Below are 21,842 nucleotides of genomic sequence, written 5' to 3'. Positions count from 1 at the left end.
GTGGTGGCGGATGGTCTCCTGAGGGATCTCCTCCCAGCCCTGGAGTAAAGCATCCGCCAACTCTTGGACAGTCTGTGGTGCAACGTGACGTTGGTGGATGGAGCGAGACATGATGTCCCAGATGTGCTCAATTGGATTCAGGTCTGGGGAACGGGCGGGCCAGTCCATAGCATCAATGCGTTCCTCTTGCAGGAACTGATGACACACTCCAGCCACATGAGGTCTAGCATTGTCTTGTATTAGGAGGAACCCAGGGCCAACCGCACCAGCATATGGTCTCAAGGGGTCTGAGGATGTCATCTCGGTACCGAATGGCAGTCAGGCTACCTCTGGCGAGCACATGGAGGGCTGTGCGGCCCCCCAAAGAAATGCCACCCCACACCATGACTGACCCACCGCCAAACCGGTCATGCTGGAGGATGTTGCAGGCAGCAGAACGTTCTCCACGGCGTCTCCAGATTGTCACATGTGCTCAGTGTGAATCTGCTTTCATCTGTGAAGAGCACAGGGCGCCAGTGGCGAATTTGCCAATCTTGGTGTTTTCTGGCAAATGCCAAATGTCCTGCATGGTGTTGGGCTGTAAGCACAACCCCCACCTATGGACGTCAGGCCCTCATACCACCCTCATGGAGTCTATTGATGTGCCATCCTGGATGAGCTGCACTACCTGAGCCACTTGTGTGGGTTGTAGACTCCGTCTCATATTACCACTAGAGTGAAAGCGCCGCCAGCATTCAAAAGTGACCAAAACATCAGCCAGGAAGCATAGGAACTGAGAAGTGGTCTGTGATCACCACCTGCAGAACCACTCCTTTATTGGGGGTGTCTTGCTAATTGCCTATAATTTCCACCTGTTGTCTATTCCATTTGCACAAAAGCATGTGAAATTTATTGTCAATCAGTGTTGCTTCCTAAGTGGACAGTTTGATTTCACAGAAGTGTGATTGACTTGGAGTTACATTGTATTGTTTAAGTGTTATTTTTTTGAGCAGTGTATTATCATTTGCATCAAGACCATATGGGCTCAATTAGGCAAACAACAAGCATTATATTACAAATATTTCTAGTTAATAGAATTTGATTAACTACAACACTCAAAAAATCCAAAGCACAGCAAAGCATAACAATTATATTAAGTTACCATGCACAGCATGGCAAGCACAACACACACTTAACAGGCTAATATTTAATAGATTCAATGTCACATCACAAGACTGCCATCAAATTCTACAATGAGTTCTAACTAAATGACTGATACACAAAGATTGTGCAAATTCCTACAATGAGCAAAGACAAAGTGCGTTCCAGTGACATGTTAGAATTCACACTGCCAGAGAGACACACTTTTCTGGGAACTCACACAGCTAAACAAATACAAAAACATTATGGGCACTATGAAATGTGATGTTTTTCAAATTGGAGGGAAGGGAACATAATATTTCAAACGCTCCCACCTCCAAAGGTTCAGTCTTTATCAATGTTGAGGCAATGTTAGCTACTGTTCACATTAAATGTATGATACAGATTAGAGTTTGTATAGTGCCCATTAAAACAATGTATTGGTTTGGGTTAATGTAAAACATGATTCCAGGACACAACACCACATGTCAAAGTACCTACCTGAACACCCCCAAAGAAATTGTTGCACTGCAATTACATTTAAAATGACATGTTTTAGACATTTAGGTTAGCACGTTGATAACTACATCCTCCAATTCCCCAAAATTAAATGATGTCATTATAGTTGTATAAATGTTATTTTAAAATGTAACTGTAATGGATTTTACTTTGATATACTAGCTTGCATTGATAGCAGAGGATACAATCAACCTGCCAAGAGACTGTGAGGACAAGGGGGTGATTCTGAGGATGAGTCCCCAGATCACACATGGGTGGCTACAGTGGCAGACAGTCAATGCCTGCAACAGCCACTGTAGGGCAGCGATCATATAACACCGCCGAGGTAGGGGAATTCTAGTGTCTCTATCTGAGGATCATACAGATGTCGTTCTCAATGGCTATGTGTGAAGGGTGTATTGTGTGAGAGGACCTTCTATGTGACCCACTTAATGAAGTGTAATGAGGATAATTCAATCTCTGATGCATGTAGCAGCACCCAAGGCTGTGTCCTAGCTATGAGGTGGCAATGACAGACCAGCAGAGAGCCAGAGAGGTATAAGGAAAATGACTTAGGCTTTGAGTAAAGTAGAAAGTTGGAATTCTGTCAACTCGTAAAATTAAAATGATAAATATTATTCAGGATTGCAGTATTTTTCTGAAAGGCAATATTCCAATGAATCCATGTCTATTTACAGAAATATACTGGATACAGTTAGAGCAGCATATTATTGCCTCACTCCTTCAATCAGGCTACCACTAGCAGTCAGAATGATGGAGTGTACCTCTCTGCCCTGGATAGAACTTTCAACTGTTTCACAGAGAACTCCTAGCTCAACATGAAGAAGACTTCAATGCTATATTATGTCCAGATTACACACACTGTGAAAACGATGTTTGATTCTGAATTTATTTGTTATGTGGCGCTCAGAATGTGGACACGTTGTGTTCTCTGGACCGTGCAGCAAAGGGCTTTAATTGACAAATCTGCATATTCCCCCTGACTGGCTCCAGGCACTTTTGGCACACTCCTGGTTGGGTATGGGAGCAAGCATGTCCAGGATCTGATAGCAGTGAACGGAATGTGAGTCACCCCCATCTGCCAGCTCACACACGCACTCAGCAGTCATAAATTATCTATCAGCAGTGCACCAGGTTTAATGTCCCCCGGGGGCAGCAGGGGAATGGGGTGACCAGGAGTTATTACTACCTGGCTACGAACCTTACACATCCCTCAAAGAACACAGGGTGAACTAGGCAGTGAAGGCAGTGAAGCTACCGTGTAACAATTTTAATCTACTGTATGTTAAACTACAGTTTAGACTGCATGTCTTCTAGATTCATCGATTCCATTTCCTAGAATTAATGTTGGTGTCCAAATCTAATATTAGGATTAAGGTGGGATCCTCCGATGACTGACACACCCCAGACATGCGAGTGGGGGATTTACCTCTGCTTTTGGCTGCATCCTTCAGGCTGCTCATAACTGATGGTTTAATGCCCTCCAGTATGAATCGTCCCTCCAGTCCAGGGTAAAGAGACCTTAACACAAAACAAAGAGAGAGTACACACTTTTATATATTAGCTCACAGGCTGCAATCTAGCATATTGCTGATAGTTAACAATACTTGCATTCAAATGTGGTTTTTTTGTGGTTTTACTAAGGCATAGAGAAAGTCTGAGGACTTTAATTCTGTACCTGGGGTATTCTTCCGAAGCAATGTAAATTGCATCCTTATCACTGACAGAGGAGGAGAACGCTGCAAATGTCTCATCTTGCAAAGGCAGCAGCTCTAGTCCAATGAGGTCACTGTAACCTTTGTCGCTGAGGACAAACTCCAGCAGAAGCAGCTTCTCCTGAGAGGTCCCTTTATGTTTGGCCTTCCTGATCACCTGCCGCACCAGATGAGGGGTCACCTTCTTCACAGAGGCAGGCCCCATTGCGTATGTGTCCAGGACCGCGTCTACAGCGGCAGGCACCCTGGCCACCTGCATCCCTGAACTTTGGAGGTAGCTGATCACCGTCTCTGTGATGTCCACGTCCATGTCCAGCTCTGAAAACACAGCCTCGTCCACCTGGATCCAGCTGTTAGTGAGAGAGTAGACGACCTGCTGCTGTAGCAAGTCATGAAACAGAGGCTCCAGTATGGGCTTCCAGCGAGGCCTGATCCGGTTGAGGTCTGGCCAGGCCCCGTAAGTACCTCTAGGGAAGAGGGGGAAGTCTTGGTCCTTCTTGGTTTGGATCCTCTTGATGGCCTCCATGATGAGGGTGAAGTAGGCCCTGGGGATGATGGTGACGATGAGGAGTTCGTTCCAGAGCGCTGCAGGGTCCCTCCACTGGTCCACCTCCCGCCATTTGATGCTTCTGCGATTGTCTGTGAGGCCAAAGAAGCCACTGACATGGACCGGCAGCCCCGTCAGGCTCTCCTCTCCAGGGGGGAGAGGCAGGAAGCAGAAGGCTCGCCCCAAGAAACAAGACGTGGCACCCTTGTCCTCGTCGATGCGGGTGAGAGGCAGGGCGATGCCGATGGTGGGGATGAACTTCAGGTCATCTGCCAGGGAGTCCAGGTCACTGCACAAGCCCCGGCCCCCCACTCCATTACACACAAGCCAGGTGGTCCTCTGGATCTCCTTGGCTGTCTCGTCCTGGGTCTCGATGTTGACCTGGTAGGTGGCGCACGTGACAGTACTGCTGGGCACTCCGTTGCTGTAGCTGTCTGTGGCCAGTCCCAGGGTCTTTAGAGAGTTAGGACGCTCTAGCTTGTCTTCTGGGTTCTCTCCTGCTGTCACCTGGAAAAGCATGCGTTCTGTACCGTCTGACTCACGCACATGCAGGGAGACCTTCTGAACGCTCTTGAGGAAGAGAAGCACCGTGTCAGCGTCGGCTTTGAAAGACTCGAAAAGCTCCAGCACCTTCTCTTTGTTGTAGATGTTGGCGCTCAGCTGGGAGGGCTTAATGCGGAGGGGGAAGCGGAACATAGTTCCAGAAAAACTGCCGTCCTCGATGGGTTTACCAGAGTTTCCAAATAAGCCGATGAAGGGCGCAAACTGGTCGGTGAGCTCTGTGATCTCCTTCATATCTGTCTTCAGGTTCCAACACTGCCCAGACTCATGGGTACCAAACAGCGTCTGGTGAGGGTCCAGCATGCCAATCTGTTCCCCACTAAATATACTGGGTACATCTGAAACAAACATTCAAACAAAATGTATTTATTTATTGATTAAAGGTAACTTAAAAAACATGCACATTGAAGGATATATCAAACATAATACTGAATAATAACCTTACTCATTTGCAGGTAAAATAATATTTCAATAAAACCCTCACCTGTTATGTGGTACACAGAGTTGAACCCAATACCAAATCTTCCAACTTTCAAAGGATCCTCTCTCTTTCTGCTCCTTGCTATCTCCTGAATTCCATTCCAATCTTCAGTGGTGAACACCGCATCATTGTACACATACAAGGCCGTTCCTAAAACCGAAACAAGAAATAAGATCATCCAAATAAAATCATAATCTTGATGACAGTCTTTAGATGTTTGCTACTGCTATGGAAAAACCAACAAAACCATTTCTCATTACTCTGCGACTTTTCTTACTGAAAACAAAAATGTCCCTATATCTGGTCAACTGAATAATCTGTGAGAATTAATAAAAACATACCTTGATACTGAGCCATGTCATGTGACCAAAGTGACTCCACTCCATACTCTGTCTCATCGTACAAAAACTTAACCTCTGTGGCTCCAGCATCCTCAGCATTCTGTATCAGCTCCTGCAGAGAAAAACAGTGAGATCTTTTTAAACAATATAAAGGCTCAGGGCTTTGTTTTGTGACGTTAAGATACATACATACTGTACATACATAAATACATATGATACATACTGATATAAAGAAAGATGTTATGTGCATACAGGGTTTTGTGCATGTCAATATCAGTGCATTATCACACTATTACATAGTCACAGAGCTTCTGAACCATCATCTTCACGGAAAGGTTCAAACTTTAGGAGCCTTTCCTTCCCCCAGAGGTATTACATCTTCCAGGGCAGTGTGAATTGAGTGGAACACCGCTAGGTAATGAGCTTCCATTGTCTTAACAGTGAGATTGAGTGTCAGGCCTATTTTCGGAACCAAACCAATGTGTTTTCCTCTCAAGAGTATAATCACCTTTGCCTGGATGTCATACTACTAGGCATGGTTGTTCATCATCACCATCAATGAGTCCATGTGTTTGGCTACTATGGACTTTTACAGTAAGTTAAAGCCAGACAACATAAATACATTGTACTTACTTTCAGAATCTGTCCACCTTCAGGATACCTTCTTAGAATATCTTTCAAAAACTCGACCAATGGTGGTGTCGTCTGTCCAAATCTCCCTGTAAAAATAGCAGTGAAATAGAATGTTACGTGAAACATATAATACCCATGAAGAACTAAACTAAAGGATTATGAACACCTATGTGAAAAGTAAGAATGGATTAATCCCAGAACTGTTTCCAGTAATCTATTATCTTACCTCCCCCTTTCAGGCCCCTTCCCTCCAGTGTCATGCATACTTCAAGGCTTCCCATGGGCACCAGGGTCCCAATCTGTACTTTGTCATCCAGCTGAAGTTAGGGGAGACAGAACACACCATGAGTACTATACAATATGCTTGTCCTTAAGCCTTAGTAACTGCACTGGAACTGTAATTAACATCTTGTATGCAAAACCCTAAATATGAATGTTTCAAATGATTAATAACCTGACAAATATCTTGATTTACACATCAGATCACATTTATTTATTCACTGCCATACAGGCAGCCTATGATCATAATGCACAAGACCATTAAATTTAACAATCTTCTCAGCATAATGAAGTACATTTGACTGTCAACCAGGTAAAATCTTGTGGTGGCGTTATTGCACAGGTGTTAGTGTGATACACAATCCCCCTCTGCACCTAACAGGATCGATACTGAACAGAGCAGACTGGACGTGCACCAGCAGCAGGCAGATAGGCTTACACTAAGACCATTATCTCTCGCTCTCCAAGGTGAAAACCCTCATCTGCAGCGTCACTTGCGTCGCTCAGCACTTCTGGCACATGAACAAGCAGTCCAGCACGACGAGCCCTGCTCTGCAAACCAAACCTCTCATCACAGAGGCCGTCTGACTACTCACATACTGTAACTGACTGGCTAATACCGATTGTCACTTTTTCTTGCTGGCCATGGTTTGTACAATATTCTTACTGATATGTAAACGATTAGTCTAATAGTTGAAATGAATGAGGATGGCGCCAGAGGAAATGGCTGCCGTTTTACAGGCTCCTAACCAATTGTGCTATTTTGTGTGTTTTTTCACGTTGTTGTAACTTATTTTGTACACAATGTTTTTGTCACAGTCTTTTATGACCAAAAACAGTTTCTGGATATCAGAACAGCGTTTACTCACCTCAAACAAAGATTTTTTCTTTAACGAGACACAGACTGCTACCCCTCGTCTTACCGGAGGCATCTGTTCAGTCTTGCTGATGCGCGGTCTGTGTCTATTTATCAATAACAGCTGGTGCGCAAAAACAAATATTAAGGAAGTCTCAAGGTTTTGCTCACCTGCATAAAGGGCATGAGTGGCATTTCCCGTATGGTTGATGAGGATCTCCATATTGCAAATGTACGGTCCCTTACTAGACGTCCGCAGGTGTTATTAAAATAGGCTGATTCCACCAGATGGTGACTGGCTGCTTATTGCAAATTGACAAAACATCACCAAACGGACACGGACGTTTCTTGTAAATGGAAAAGACTTCAAAGATGAAACTTGGTGAGCACAGGTTTGGCCAAATGTACTTTTAGCCCAGAAACAAGATGGTGTCGAAGCCGCAACGCTCTGAGTTAATGCCCATTTTCTCGGATTAAAGGTGAAAAACGGTAATACAGCGCTAATTTGACCACTTCACATTAAAGTACATAAACCTACGGTGTAAGGAAAAAAAGAACTAGACATTTATCTATCGTAATTGACGAGAAATCATACAACGTCCGTTTAGTGATGGCTAAACAAATGTGCTTTTTTCCAAAAAGTTACAGATCCAGTTAAGGCGAATCGTTAAGATGGGTTTCAGGTGCTCTATGTGATTTTCTGTACTCACCCACCCACACAGTCATTGTGGAGTGACACAGTGTGGGGCTTACTGACACAGCCTACAGCCTGCAATAGTTACCTGCGTTCGACCCATCAAAGAACCGTCAGACCTAGAGCTCTGAAATTTTATAAACCTGTTCTAGGGATTCAGTTTGTAGTGCACTGTGAGTTATGTGGCTCTAAAAAGTTATCATGCCGAGAAACAGCCTTGTCCATTTGCAATAACTTCAATTCATTTTTAACGTCGCAAAATTGACGTCACTTAAAAAAGTACCAGAATTACAAGACAGCCTTGGACCCTAAAGTTTCTGTACGATAGCTCTTTAAGAGAACCTGTAGCAATGCCCGGACAAAGTGAATTTTCAGCACTAATGAAGGTCGCTACTCGGGCTCTGAATAACCTATCGACCCAAAACTCGGGATCCGGGGTCGCCTCAGCTAGGCCTACACATAATGTTAGAACAGGATCCACAGCTCGAATGTAACTATGTTTTTTTATGGTTTTAACAGAAGGCGCTATGAATTGTGGGCCAGCTCTGAAATATGTGATAGTTGGCTTCTAAAAGAGTTGAACAAAGTAAGTTTGGTGTTAGTATGATATCTTATTGACTGATGGCTGACTTGATGGCCGTATAATATATTGGCATTGTACATTTTATATTACAAATGGACAGTGTACATTTCCAATGTATTTAATGAGGGATTTTCCATCATCAAATGGACAGGCTGAAATCAACACCAACGAGGGATGGAGAGGAACCACTATCACTGCTCGGCCATCCCGAGTTCAACGAGCCGGTCAATTGGGCATTTCTGCAGTATATTAGAGCATGTCCAATTCGTGATGGTAAATGTCCAATGTAAGACATTGCAAATTTACAGCCGTGCACCTGGTAATTGAACAGGTTACTAGGAGCATATTTTTAATATGGCTCCAAATGGCGTCAGGGGGATGTTTTTCAAAAAACATATTAAAAAAACTTTTACTTTCTACATATTAAAAGAACTCTTACTTCCTACGATCAAACATGACAAATAGACCTAGGTTGATTCAGGGCTTAACATAGTGATATATATCATTTGGTTAGTATATACGACATTTGAACATTTCTTATTCCATTTGGACATGGTTCACTGACTTTTGGGTTTGGAAGCCGATTTCCTATGATCATATATGGCAAATGGATATAACATCCTGATTTGGTACCTTCAATACTTATATATTCCATTTGGACATTTTTATGCCATTTGGTCATGGTTCACTGATTTTTGTGTTCAGAAGCCGAACACATATATGATCATATATTGCAAATGGACAAAACATAGGCCTTGTGGACAAACTCAATAAAATAAGACAAATGTATGTCCATACATCCAATCCGGACGCTTATAAGAAATCCCGCTATGCCATCAGACGAACCAACCAAACAGGCAAAGCGTAAATACAGGACTGAGATTGAATCCTACTACACCAGCTCCAACACTCGTCAGATGTGGCAGGGCTTGTAAACTATTATGAACTACAAAGCCAAGCCAAGCCACGGGCTGCCCAGTGACACAAGCCTACCAGACGAGCTAAACGACTTCTATGCACGCTTCGAGGCAAGCAACACTGAAGCATGCACGAGAGCACCAGCTGTTCCTGACGACTGTGTGATCACGCTCACTGTAGCTGTTGTGAGTAAGACCTTTAAACAGGTCAACATTCACAAGGCCTCAGGGCCAGACGGATTATCCGGACATGTGCTCGGAGCATGCACTGACCAAATGGCAAGTGTCTTCACTGATATTTTCAACCTGTTCCTGGCTGAGTCTGTAATACCTACAAGTTTCAAGCAGACCACCATAGTCCCTGTCCCCAAGAACACCAAGGTAACCTACCTAAATGACTATTGACCCGTAGCACTCACGTCTGTAACCATGAAGAGCTTTGAAAGTCTGGTCATGGCTCACATCAACATCATCCCAGAAACCCTAGACCCACTACAATTTGCATACCGCCCCAACAGATCCACAGATGACGAATGATCTTCATTGTACTCAATACGGCCCTTTCCCACCTGGACAAAAGGAACACCTATGTGAGAATGCTGTTCATTGACTACAGCTCTGAGTTCAACACCATAGTGCCCACAAAGCTTCTTTATTTTTACGCTGCTGCTACTCACTGTTTATTATCTATGCATAGTCACTTTACCCTACCTACATGTGCATATTACCTCAATTACCTCAACTAACCTGTACCGGTACCCCCTATATATAGCCTCGTTATTTCTCTTTTATATTTTTCTTAAAACTGCATTGTTGGTTAAGGCTTTAAGGGCTTGTAAGTAAGCATTTCACAGTAATGTCTACACCTGTTGTATTTGGCTCATGTGACAAATACATTTTGATTTGATCATGTGCAATCACAAGATCTCACTCAGCAACTAAATTCAACACAGGTCAGGTACTAGGCTAGGCCTAAATGAACTTTCCATGTAATCTTGTGAGTGAGAGTGCATTAAGGTTGTTGGTCTTAACCTGCCAATGAATGGCCCCATTGTTGAGCCAATGAGATGTGTATAATAATAGCACAAAATGGTGTAAAAGGTTGAAAGAGAAGGCAGGGCTTTCAATCTGATTGAAGCAGGCATGAATCGTAGTATATTCTGACTGACCATAATAGGCCTACTAATACGATACTGGTAGTGGTGCCATGTCCTACCTCTGAGCTTGAAAAGCTTCAAAGCCCCTAATTCTCCGAAGAACTTTAATGTTTTCAGTTTACAGTTGACATTCAGTGTTTTTTCTCCTTCAGATGGTTACTTAACCACCTTAGTTAATGATTTTTCAGAGTCAGCTGACTCTCAGAGGCACACTGAAGAATATGGAGACTAAGTCTAAACTTGTTACACCCTTAAGTAAGACATTACCAAGCTAAGTATGGACGCTGGGACAGAGCCAACCCTTCAGATAGATAGCTGTGTTCATAATCAAATCAAATAAATTAGATCTCAACTTGCATAAAAGTCAGTCAGATACCCTTCTCAACTCTGTTAGACTGGGCAGAGAGAGGGCTCCCTGTGGGTATTGCAGCAGATCTAGGATAGTTTGTGAGCGTGGACTGTGGCTAATTTCTGAGGGTGACATCAGAGGGGCTGACGGCAGGGATCCACCTGCTCCTTTCCCTCAGTCAGTAAAGGCTCAGCTAAACAGTGGGTCCTGCAATCATGTTAATCACGGCATACAAAACAACCCACGTTTTGCAACACAACATAGAATACAATGCTAAAACTGTAAACATGTACCTACTACAGATCATGTAAATGTTGATCAAAGTTATGATTAGCTACAAAATGTAATGTGTAACATGATAAGAGCATAAGTGACAAAGAAAGTTGTCTGCGCAGTCATGCTTTCTATTAATATGAGCTAGGCACACAGGAGGGCTTTCCATGAAAGAACGGGAGATAAAACTCTATCCCATAATGCACATAGCCACCAAGACCCGCGCATGGTGAACAATCTGTAGCAGCAAACACTCAGTTGTCTAATCCCAAACCTTAATCCTGAGCTGTGGTGGTCTCATGGAGTGTGAATACCTGAAATGATTCCTGACACCTGCTCTTAGCAGTAGGCCTACCAGTAGGCCTAGGACTTACTGAACATAAACATAAATGCAACATGCAACAATTTCAAATATTTCACTGAGTTATAGTTCATATAAGGACATCTGTCAATTGAAATAACTTAATTAGGCCCTAATCTATGGATTTCACATGACTGGGCAAGGGCACAGCCAATCAGAATGAGTTTTTCCCCACAAAAGGGCTTTAAACAGACAGAAATACTCCTCAGCAACCCATCCCCAGACCAGAGTATGTGAGCGGAGTGGAGTGGAGCTGGAGTGGAGTGGAGCTGGAGTGGAGTGTGCCCAATTTGACTGGAGCGCTGAGCAAAATTCCCAAAGACTGAAGTATAGGTCTTCTCGCCTACACTCTAATTTCGCTTCAGTAGCGCTCACTTCACGAGCTCAGGGCATGCCCGGCCCTGCATGCATTTGTAGTCTACTTGTGTGCTGCTATAGCCCCTTGCTTTTGCTACTGTCATGGAGTTCACTAAATATTTTCAGAAAGAAACTGATTAAACTCACAGGTGCAAAATCAAAGTGACTTACAAAGATGAGGACCAAGCGCAAGAGAGGTAGTGCAGTGATGTAGTGTCCACAACTAAAGAATCATTGTGGAATCTGAAAAGACACGTATCCCGAAAGCATGATGGTGTACTTACTACGTGCACATGCTAAAAGAAAGGAATGAGGTGGGTAGATAACTGTGTGATTGTAGCAAAGTATTAATAAACAAAAAATCTGATCTCTTAAATGTTTGTTCTATAGGCCATAAACAATAGGCCAGAATTGATTTTGTCCCAGAACTTTTTGGAGTTTGAGCTACAGGATGCAAATTTCTGCCTGAAGAAAATGGCCTTTGCTTTCCTGACTGACTGCACATTAGACTGCACATTTTAGAGTGGCCTTGTCCCCAGCACAAGGTACACCTGTGTAATGATCATGCTGTTTAATTTGCTTATTGATTTGCCACACCTGGCAAAGGAGAAATGCTCCCTAACAGGGATGTAAACAAATTTGTGCAGAACATTTTAGAGAAATAAGCTTTTTGTGCGTATGGAACATTTATGGGATGTTTTATTTCAGCTCATGAAACATGGGGACCAACACTTTACATGTTGCGTTAAAATTCTTGTTCAGTATAGTTGCCTAGTTTAGCAATAGGTGAGACCAGTCATCAAGCTTCACTGATCATATATGTGAATGTACATACCTGAATAAATTAGTTCGCCTTAATCTCATATTAGAGAATACATCATAAGCTACATCACATAGAGCCTACTTTTGCAAAACATGAAAAATAACTGTGTCTGTAATCAAAGGCACTCTTGATCACAATGACTGGAATTCTATCAAGAGATAAAAACCAAAGGGCCTTGAAACTATTGAATCAATACACTGTCCTATCAGACTGGTGATAAAGCAATACAAAGTAGTCCTCTCAATGATGAAATTGTTAATGGTGAAGATTACGTCATTGTAATGTTGTTGTCGCAATGGAGAGCCATTAAATACTTCGGAAAATGTATCTGTTGGGGAAAATATTAATCAAGGAAATACATCATGTTATTCCCTCAGCCACTATAGTAAGGGGAAATTTGATCAGGTCAATGCACAGAATGTGATATAATGAAGATGGTATCAACATGTTCCAATATTGAGTAAGGGCATGTTGGAAAGAGACAGGCTTGACTGCACAAATATGTCAACACTAAAAACAAAACATGGAATGTCATGAGTTCTAATCCTGCCCTGGAAACACAATGGGTATTTAATCAGCAGCACTGGCTGTGATACATTCCCTAAATCCCTACATTTCTGGATGTTTTTGTTGTTATGTAGTCAAACAAAGTGGCCAATGTTGCTTACTAGTAGAACACATTTTCTGACAATCTAACCAGCACTTATGTAGCCTACATTGACGTCGGGTGTGTTCGGGAATTCACTATGGAGTGCAGGAGTGCGCTTTAGGCTTTCATAATTTCAGAGCATTTTCAGATTGTCCATTCGTAAACTTTTCGCTCTCGGAGCATTCAGACCGCACACTGGTTGCTCTGTCCAAGGAGTAGGGTTGATCCAAGCGTTCTGACCTCACACTCACAACGGCAGTTACGCACCCAAGCTAACTGGCTAAAGTTAGCTAGCTTGCTAGCTCATTCCAGACATGAATGAGAAAACACCTCCCTCTGACCATTTTACTTTCCCTACAGAGCTGGTTAGACTATTTTCATGTTATCTATAACGTTGGTGACTGTAACATGCTGACCACACCGCTCGCATCGAGTGTGTGAGCTTTGCAAAATAATTGACACATATATGTTATTTAATCAATGCACCCACATTGCTCGCGAGCGTCTGCATAGCCAGGCGCTAAAATAGAACTTGGTTATATTTGTGACGCTTGTCGCACTGCAACTCCCTCTTCTACCATATCCTAATTGATTTTTTGGAGCATATACCCACACTGGGTGATTGAAAAATGAACTGAGGTCCACACTCCAGAGTAGTTGGTGGTGGTAATCCACCTTAAAGTTGGTTGCCAATCGCCATATAAAGTCCAAAGTAGAAGAAGCCTGAAGGAGGAGAGATTACTAGAAACGAACATGGTTTATCCTATTATCTGTGGATTAATTGTCGGAGTAGAGGACCTTGTGCATTTCAGGTAAAATAACAACCCATTGTTTATATCCCAGGACAAATTAGCTAGCAACAGCAAGCTAGCTAGCTAAATTGCCAGAAATGTTTAATGCTTTTCGACCTGTCCTCAAATTATTATATTTGGTTCAGAGTTTGTTTTGATAGTTATACTTGCATGTCCTGACCGCGTCTGGTGTGGGTGGGCAAAATCAACATGCGCACGTGGATGCGTGAGCGGTGTGGTTAGCATGTAACTAATTTAATTATGTTTTTTACCGACACCAGTCATATACAATAGGTGTTGAGCGTTCGTAAATTAATCAATTATTCTGCGTTCTGGTACACCCAGACGAGAATGCTCTGAAATCGGAGTAGATAGCCAGAGTGAATTTACCAACGCACCCTCAGGATGGAGCACTTTAACTTACTCTATTAAAGACATTTTAAATACATCACACAACAATAAACAATGGAGGAGTATGAGAAGCAGACGAGATTAAACAATAGTGTCTAACACAGGATGTATGTACAGACAAGGGATTGTCACTTGTCAATTAATTTTACCATTGTGCTCTCATGTCAAGCATTTAATCTACTGTAGTCAAACTATGCCAAACTACATTTTCGGTCATTTCAGTAATGAAAATAGCTACAATTTGTAAAATTGCTTTTTTACCTACCACTTTCCCATTGTGAACCAGCTGTTGCTCGATTACAGGCAGGTCGCTTTCTTCATAGATGAGTTGCTTGATGTCCCGAACAGCTGCAGAATGAGGGACCTGGTAGGCCCTCTGGCCAATATACTCATGACGGACTGTCACCCATGGCAACCTAGAAAATACACAAAAATGTATTAGTTATTTCTTTGTCCTGGAAATAATGGCACAGTAAATCATAGACAGCATTCTTCATTTGGTAGGTCACAGGCATAGAGCAACGTCAAGCTTACATGGTGATGTTCAGGGACAATATTATTCAAGCAGTGCACTGATTCCATCACAAATTTAAATTTGTGTATAATTGTAGTGTATATGTTTCCTTGGTCATCCTGAGTTCACAAGACCAGATGGCTCTTCTATTGATATGTAAAGAGCACAGAATACTGGTAGCACTTAAACATAGGGAACAATGGGGTCAGCAATGCTTGCTTGCAGTTTGTATTGATTAAAGAGAAACCTGAGTATATAACCTAAGTCACATCCATTTGTTATCTGTGTTTCTTGTGTTTTCTCCTCTGCATCTGAGAAATACTATCAGAAAAATGACCACCAATCCCAAAAGGTTCAAGATGGTGATAGGCCATATGGACATAGGCCATGTGCACTCAAGTACAAATATCAGCACTTTCCCGAAAGAGAATAGCTAGATCCTGACAGTAATATCTTCTAGTGTAGCAATAACACTGTTTATAACTCTATTTAGGCTCTGTCTGAGTAACTAAATACAGAGATCTGTATGCATATATTTAATTATGCAACAAATATTGATTGTGCAGGCAGCAATAAAGGGCAATAGCTTTGCCTATTCTGCAAACCACTTGAATCAAGCTGCTATCTCTGCAATGTCCATATTTCTACAAAAAAATGGGTGGGGCATTCATCAGGGGGATGGATGGAACACAACATGTTCTAGACAAAGGTTCACTATAATGGCAATGCGTCTTCTATAGACACTTCAGAAATTACATTAGGCCTTTATTTTATAGGTGATTGTGACTTCTGATTCCAGGGTGTCAAGACATGTGCTGAATACTGCAATGTATAACTAATTGGTGATAGAGTGAATAATGGTGAGTTAACACAACATAGTTTAACAGCAGTTGACATAACGTTTGATTGGGGATGTTGATGAATAGGCCTACTTTAGCCACCATGTTTAAATTGAACTTACCATGGGTCTCGACAGTTTGCCATCACTTCTAAGCCTTTTTCGTGCTATGTCCCCGCGTACACATTCATTGGACTTGTTTCTATCTTCTGCACTGAGCGTTGGGAAACTCCACCCGGGAAAAGACTGTCATACAAACAAACAGGACCGTTATTTTCTCAAAATACACCCCACAACGTTTTCACTCGAGCCACTTATCTAATGTATTGTTATTCGTTTACATTCCATAGGATACGTACAGTTAGCCAATGTTGCGGTTGTAAGAAGCTTTATTTAGCCATTCCCCCTCAATGGGTCCCCCGCTAAGGCTACAATGTATCACTGCGGTGCTCAGTTATCAGCTATTCAGTAAAACGGCCACTCACTTGTATCCCGCCAAGACATTCGTTTCATGATCTTGTAATCCAGCTTTATCTTTTCAATAGAATCTGTGTTTCTGAAAATTATACATATGGAATTCGTAAGCAAACAAATTTGTGAGGCTACTTGCTACATGGTATTTCCTTCAAAGGCGCTGTTTCTAATAATGTATTATCAGTGCATGTGATAACTGCGTCTGTTGCGGGTTGGCTGGACTGCTGGTGGGAAGCTAATGAACTCTGGTAGTTGTAGTCACGACAGTAACAAGATTAGAAACACATTGCAGTCCCTCTCAAATTGCGTCCATCTAGCTACTTTCTCATATAAACCCATATTATTATGGGTTGCAAAATAAGCTATGGTTATAATATGAATATTTTGCAGGTGATGCATTAGGTTATATGTTACACTTTCTATGTCTGTAGTAAATCAATTTCAGTTTCTCATCTATGTTATATTCTTTAGAATTAAGTAGTTGTATAATTCAATATAAAGTAATCATCTCTGAAAATGCTTCGATAATATTTATGATTTTGGTGCAGTGCAATTGGCATCAGTATCCACTGCAACGTAGAAAAAATGACATCACCCAACCGTAATCAAGGACTTTCAGCACTTTAAACGATCCGCGTTGACATTATTTTATGCTTAGCATGTCAACAAACGTTTTCGCAAAATATGATCTATGAAAGACTGACACTGTCGTGTGCAACAAACGAAGGGCACATTGTTAGGCCTATTTGGCTACCCTACTCGTAAACAAACAATAACATAGTCATGATACGGGGAAAGAAAAGCATCAACCAGTTTGCAATTTTCAGAATACGGTTGATGCCGCAGAAGCCTATACGAACAGGGATACTTACATCGGAGCAAGATTCCACCAGAATCATCAGACTCACGCATTGTGCGGCATCTGCCCTGTCCTCTCCACCCTCTCATAGCTTGTAGTGCAAACGTCGCTGCTTGACTGTCTCTAAAACGGGAGACCTGTACTGGGGTGATCAGATGAATGCATAGGACTATCCAGTATCCACTTTCCAACAGAAATATTCTGAGAAACTGTACACGCGAGACATAATCCTATATCGAATGGTCTCCTCCAAACATCTCTGAACAAGTTCAATTCTGCAGAACTCGTGCATGCATGTCTTAAAGCTACAGTATGAATGGGTGACCGAACCGACTGCACACCAAATCAAAATCAAATCGAATTGTATTTGTCATGCTTCGTAAATAACAGGTGTAGACTAACAGTGAAATGCTTACTTATGTCTTTTTCCAACAATGCAGAGTTAAATATATATACATATATAGTACCAGTCAGAACTTTGGACACCTACTCATTCAAGGGTGTTTCCTTATTTGTACTATTTTCTACATTGTAGAATAATAGTGAAGACATCAAAACTATGAAATAACACACATGGAATCATGTAGTAACCAAAAAAGTGTTTAACAAATCAAAAAATATTTTATGTTTGAGATTCTTTAAAGTAGCGACATTTTGCCTTGATGACAGCTTTGCACACTCTTGGCATATTTTCATTTTTTATCCATTTTTAACCAGTTTTAGCTTTGACATCATCCAGGGGTAAAGTGACGAGGCAACAGGATAGATAATAAATGCACACAAATGTATGTGTGCATTGGGGTGTCAGTGTAAGTATGTGTGCATGTGTGGGTAGAGTCTAGTGTGTGTATGTGTAACGGATGTGAAACGTCTAGCTAGTTAGCGGTGGTGCGCGCTAAATAGCGTTTCGATTGGTGACGTCACTTGCTCTGAGACCTTGAAGTAGTGGTTCCCCTTGCTCTGCAAGGGCCGTGGCTTTTGTGGAGCGATGGGTAACGATGCTTTGTGGGTGACTGTTGTTGATGTGTGTAGAGGGTCCCTGGTTCACGCCCGGGTATGGGCAAGGGGACGGTCTAAAGTTATACTGTTACATATGCATAGAGTCAGTGCAAGAGAGTTAGTGCAAAAAAAGGTCAATGTATTTGATTAGCTATTTAGCAGTCTTGTTTAGCAGTCTTATGTCCTGGGTGTAGAATCTGTTCAGGGCCCTGTTGGATCCAGACTAGGTACACTGGTACCGCTTGCATTGCAGTAGCAAAGTCAAGAGACTATGGCTTAGGTCGCTGGAGTCTTTGACCATTTTTTGGACCTTCCTCTCATACCGCCTTGTATAGAAGACCTGGATGGCAGGGAGCTCGGCCCCAGTGATGTACTGGGCTGTACTCATCACCCTCTGCAGCGCCTTGCATTAGGATGCCTTCCAGTTGCTCTTAGCACGAGCTGATGCAGCCAGTCAAGATGCTCTCAATGTCCTCCCGAGTGGTGCAGCGGCCTAAGGCACCACTACAGCTTCGGGTTAGATACCAGCCGGCCATGACCGGTAGCCCCATGGGACGGCACACAATTGGCGCAATGTCATCCGGGTTAGGGGAGGACCTGGCCGGGGGATTTCCTTGCCTCATCATGCTCTAGTTACTCCTTGTGGGACTGCCGGGTGCCTGCAAGCTGACTCTGGTTGTCAGTTGGACGGTGTTTCCACCGACAGTGTCAAGAAGCAGTGTGGCTTGGCAGGTCATGTTTTGGAGGACACATGGCTCTTGACCGTTGCCTCTCCCAAGTCCGTTGGGGAGTTGCAGCGATGAGACAAGATCGTAACTACCAATTGGATATCACGGAATTGGGGAGAAAAGGGGCTAAAATAAATATATATGTATTTTTTAAATGCTCTCAATGGCACAGATGTATAACTTTTTGAGGGCCCATGACAAACCTTTTCAGCCTCTTTAGGGGCAAGAGGCTTTGTTGGTTTGTGGGGACCATGTTAATTCCTTAGTGATGTGGACACCGATGAACTTGATTCTCTCGACCCACTCCACCACAGCCCCATCTATGTGGATGAGGGTGTGCTCACCCCTCCGTTTCCTGTATCCCACAATCAGCTCATTTGTCTTGGACGTTGAAGAGGTGTTGTTGTCCTGGCACCACACAGCCAGGTCTCTGACCTCCTCCCTATAGGCTGCTTCATTGTCATCGGGAATCAGTCCTACCACCATCGGGTCATCAGCAAACTTGATGATGGTAATGGAGTCATTTGCGGCCACGCAGTTGTGGGTGAACAGGGGTACTGGTGGAGACCAAGCACACATCCCTGAGGGCCCCCGTGTTGATGGTCAGAGTAGTGAATGTGTTGCTGCCTACCCTCACCACCTGGGGGCGGTAGGTCAGGAAGTCCAGGATCCAGTTGCAGTGGGAGGTGTTCAGCCGCATGGTCCTGATCTTGGTGATGAGCTTGGAGGGGACTATAGTGTTGTAATTAATGAACAGCATTCTTACATATGTATTCCTTTTGTCCAGGTGGGTGAGGGCAGTGTGGAGTGCAATCGAGATTGTGTCATCTGTGGATCTGTTGGAGCGGTATGTGAGTTGGAGTGGGTCCAGTGTGTCTGGGATGAAGGTGTTGATGTGAGCCATGACCAGCCTTTCAAAGCATTTCATAGCTATATATGGGAGTGCTACAGTCATTTAGGCAGGTTATCTTGGCGTCTTTGAGCACAGGGACTATGATGGTCTGCTTGAAACAACTTGGTATTACAGACCGGGTCAAGGATAGGCTTAAAAAGTCAGTGAAGACACTTGTCAGCTGGTCAGGGCATGCTCTGAGTTTGCTGGTCTGAGGTCGTACAACGAGTAGCATCCGGATTAGTGTCCCGCTCCTTGAAAGCAGCAGCTCTTGCCTTTAGCTCAGTGCGGCTGTTGCCTATGGTACTGTATTCATCCTATAGCTAGAGGACTCCTGCTATATCCAGGACTGATAAGCATATTTTTTTTGTCTTTATCTGTTGTGGTCTAATACTGTCTTTTTGCTAGCTAGGGCCACCATTTCCTTTAAGTGCTGTCTGTTTTGCCAGTGGTCTACTTGGTGTGTGAATTGCTGACTGCTCATAATTTGCAGATCGTTGTTGGCACATCAACCGGGTTTAATGGGCAGGGTAATTTGTGACTTGTTTTGGTAATCAGTGGCTGTACTAAGTGGAAGTGGTTTCATCTCTTTTCTGAGATTCTCAGGCTCCATCTCAGTGTGCTTCATTCTATAGTTAGAGGAGTCCTGATATCTCCAGGATTGATAAGTATATATAATTTTTGTATTTATCTGTTGTGGTCTAGTACTGTCTTTTTGCTAGCTAGGGCCATCTCCTTTAAGTGCTGCCTGTTTCCTCAGTGGACTACTTGGTGTGTGAACTGCTGAAGCCACTTGCTTCTGCCTCTGACCCTCGGAAACTCTTTTCCACATTCTCCTCCCTCCTTAATGCTCCACCCTCTGTCCCTCCCTCCTCCCTCTCTGCAGATTACTTTGTCAACCACTTTGAAAAAACTATTGACGACATCCGCTACACATTCACTCAGCCTATTGAGTCCACATGTCTCACTCACACAGAACTACCCTACACCTTGACCTCTTTCTCCCCTCTCTCTCCAGATGACATCCTGCGACTAGTGAGGACTGCAACAGCTAATGGGGATCCTAATAAAATACTCCCCCCAAAATACTCTCATGTCACCCCGCTCCTCTGCACACTCCACTGGCTTTCAGTTGAAGCTTGCATCCACTACAAGACAGTGGTGCTTACCTATGGAACAGCACAAGGAACTGCCCCTCCCTACCTTCAGGCTATTCTCAAACCCTACACCCTAACTCGAGCACTCCGTTCTGCCACCTCGGGTCTCTTGGCCTTCCCATCCCTATGGGAGGGCAGCTCCTGCTCAGCCCAGTCCAAGCTCTTCTCTGTCCTGGCAACCCAATGGTGGAACCAGCTTCCCCCTGAGGACAGCAGAGCCCTGTCCATCTTCCTGAAAACATATCAAACCTTACCTCTTCAAACAGTATCTTAAATAATCCTCTTCCTCACCAAGACTCCTCACCCAAACATTTAACCAGCACTTGCAGTTGACAACCCCGCCCCACCCCACCCCATTCCTCCTTCTAGCTCTGACTCTACTGACAGCTACGTTATTGAGGAAAAATGTACTTTCTATGCCTGTGATATGTGGTTGTCCCACCTAGTTATCTTAAGATGAATGCACTAACTGTAAGTCGCTCTGGATAAGAGCATCTGCTAAATGACAAAAAAACTAACAAACAAAAAAGGCTAATATATATAAGTACGGTCACTGTGGGCACAAAGTTGTTGATGCACTTATTAATGAAGTGACTGATGTGGTAAACTCCTCAATGTTATCGGATGAATCCTGGAACATATTCCAGTCTGTGCTAGCGAAATAGTCCTGTAGATTAGCATCCGCTTCATCGAACCACTTCCGCATTGAGCATGTCACTGGTACTTCCTGTTTGAATATGCCAATTGGCCTAGGCCTGTTTGTTATTGCACCTTTATTAACCAATCACCAGATGCAATTAAAACGTGTTTTTGCTGTCCCAAAGAAAGATGCATGGGGTTACAATTTGGGGTGCAAGTCAAGTTGCACCATGGTGGTTCAAACCACAATATATTTATCAAAATGTGTTAATGTGTTAAAAATATCCAGCTTCTTTTGGACGTTTCTGTGGATATAATCAAATAAG

At 43.1% G+C, this 21,842-nt stretch overlaps 1 protein-coding gene across 1 annotated transcript in view; it reads right to left on the bottom strand.

The window, feature by feature from the left end:
- The window catches only part of sacs (sacsin molecular chaperone), a 29,189-nt gene extending 13,189 nt beyond the window's left edge, over positions 1–16,000 (bottom strand). Inside the window, 8 exon segments of the mRNA XM_046315525.1 lie at positions 3,068–3,159; positions 3,317–4,799; positions 4,946–5,092; positions 5,284–5,395; positions 5,917–6,002; positions 6,143–6,233; positions 14,682–14,832; positions 15,892–16,000. Coding sequence (XP_046171481.1) covers positions 3,068–3,159; positions 3,317–4,799; positions 4,946–5,092; positions 5,284–5,395; positions 5,917–6,002; positions 6,143–6,233; positions 14,682–14,832; positions 15,892–15,914 — 2,185 coding nt within the window. The 5' untranslated portion in view covers positions 15,915–16,000.
- Positions 16,001–21,842: the final 5,842 nt, after the last annotated feature.

The sequence above is a fragment of the Oncorhynchus gorbuscha genome, linkage group LG19 (assembly GCF_021184085.1).
Source record: "Oncorhynchus gorbuscha isolate QuinsamMale2020 ecotype Even-year linkage group LG19, OgorEven_v1.0, whole genome shotgun sequence".
Classification (NCBI taxonomy): Eukaryota; Metazoa; Chordata; class Actinopteri; order Salmoniformes; family Salmonidae; genus Oncorhynchus; species Oncorhynchus gorbuscha.
Note: the sequence above shows the minus strand (reverse complement) of the source record. Positions and strands in the feature narration are given on the sequence as shown.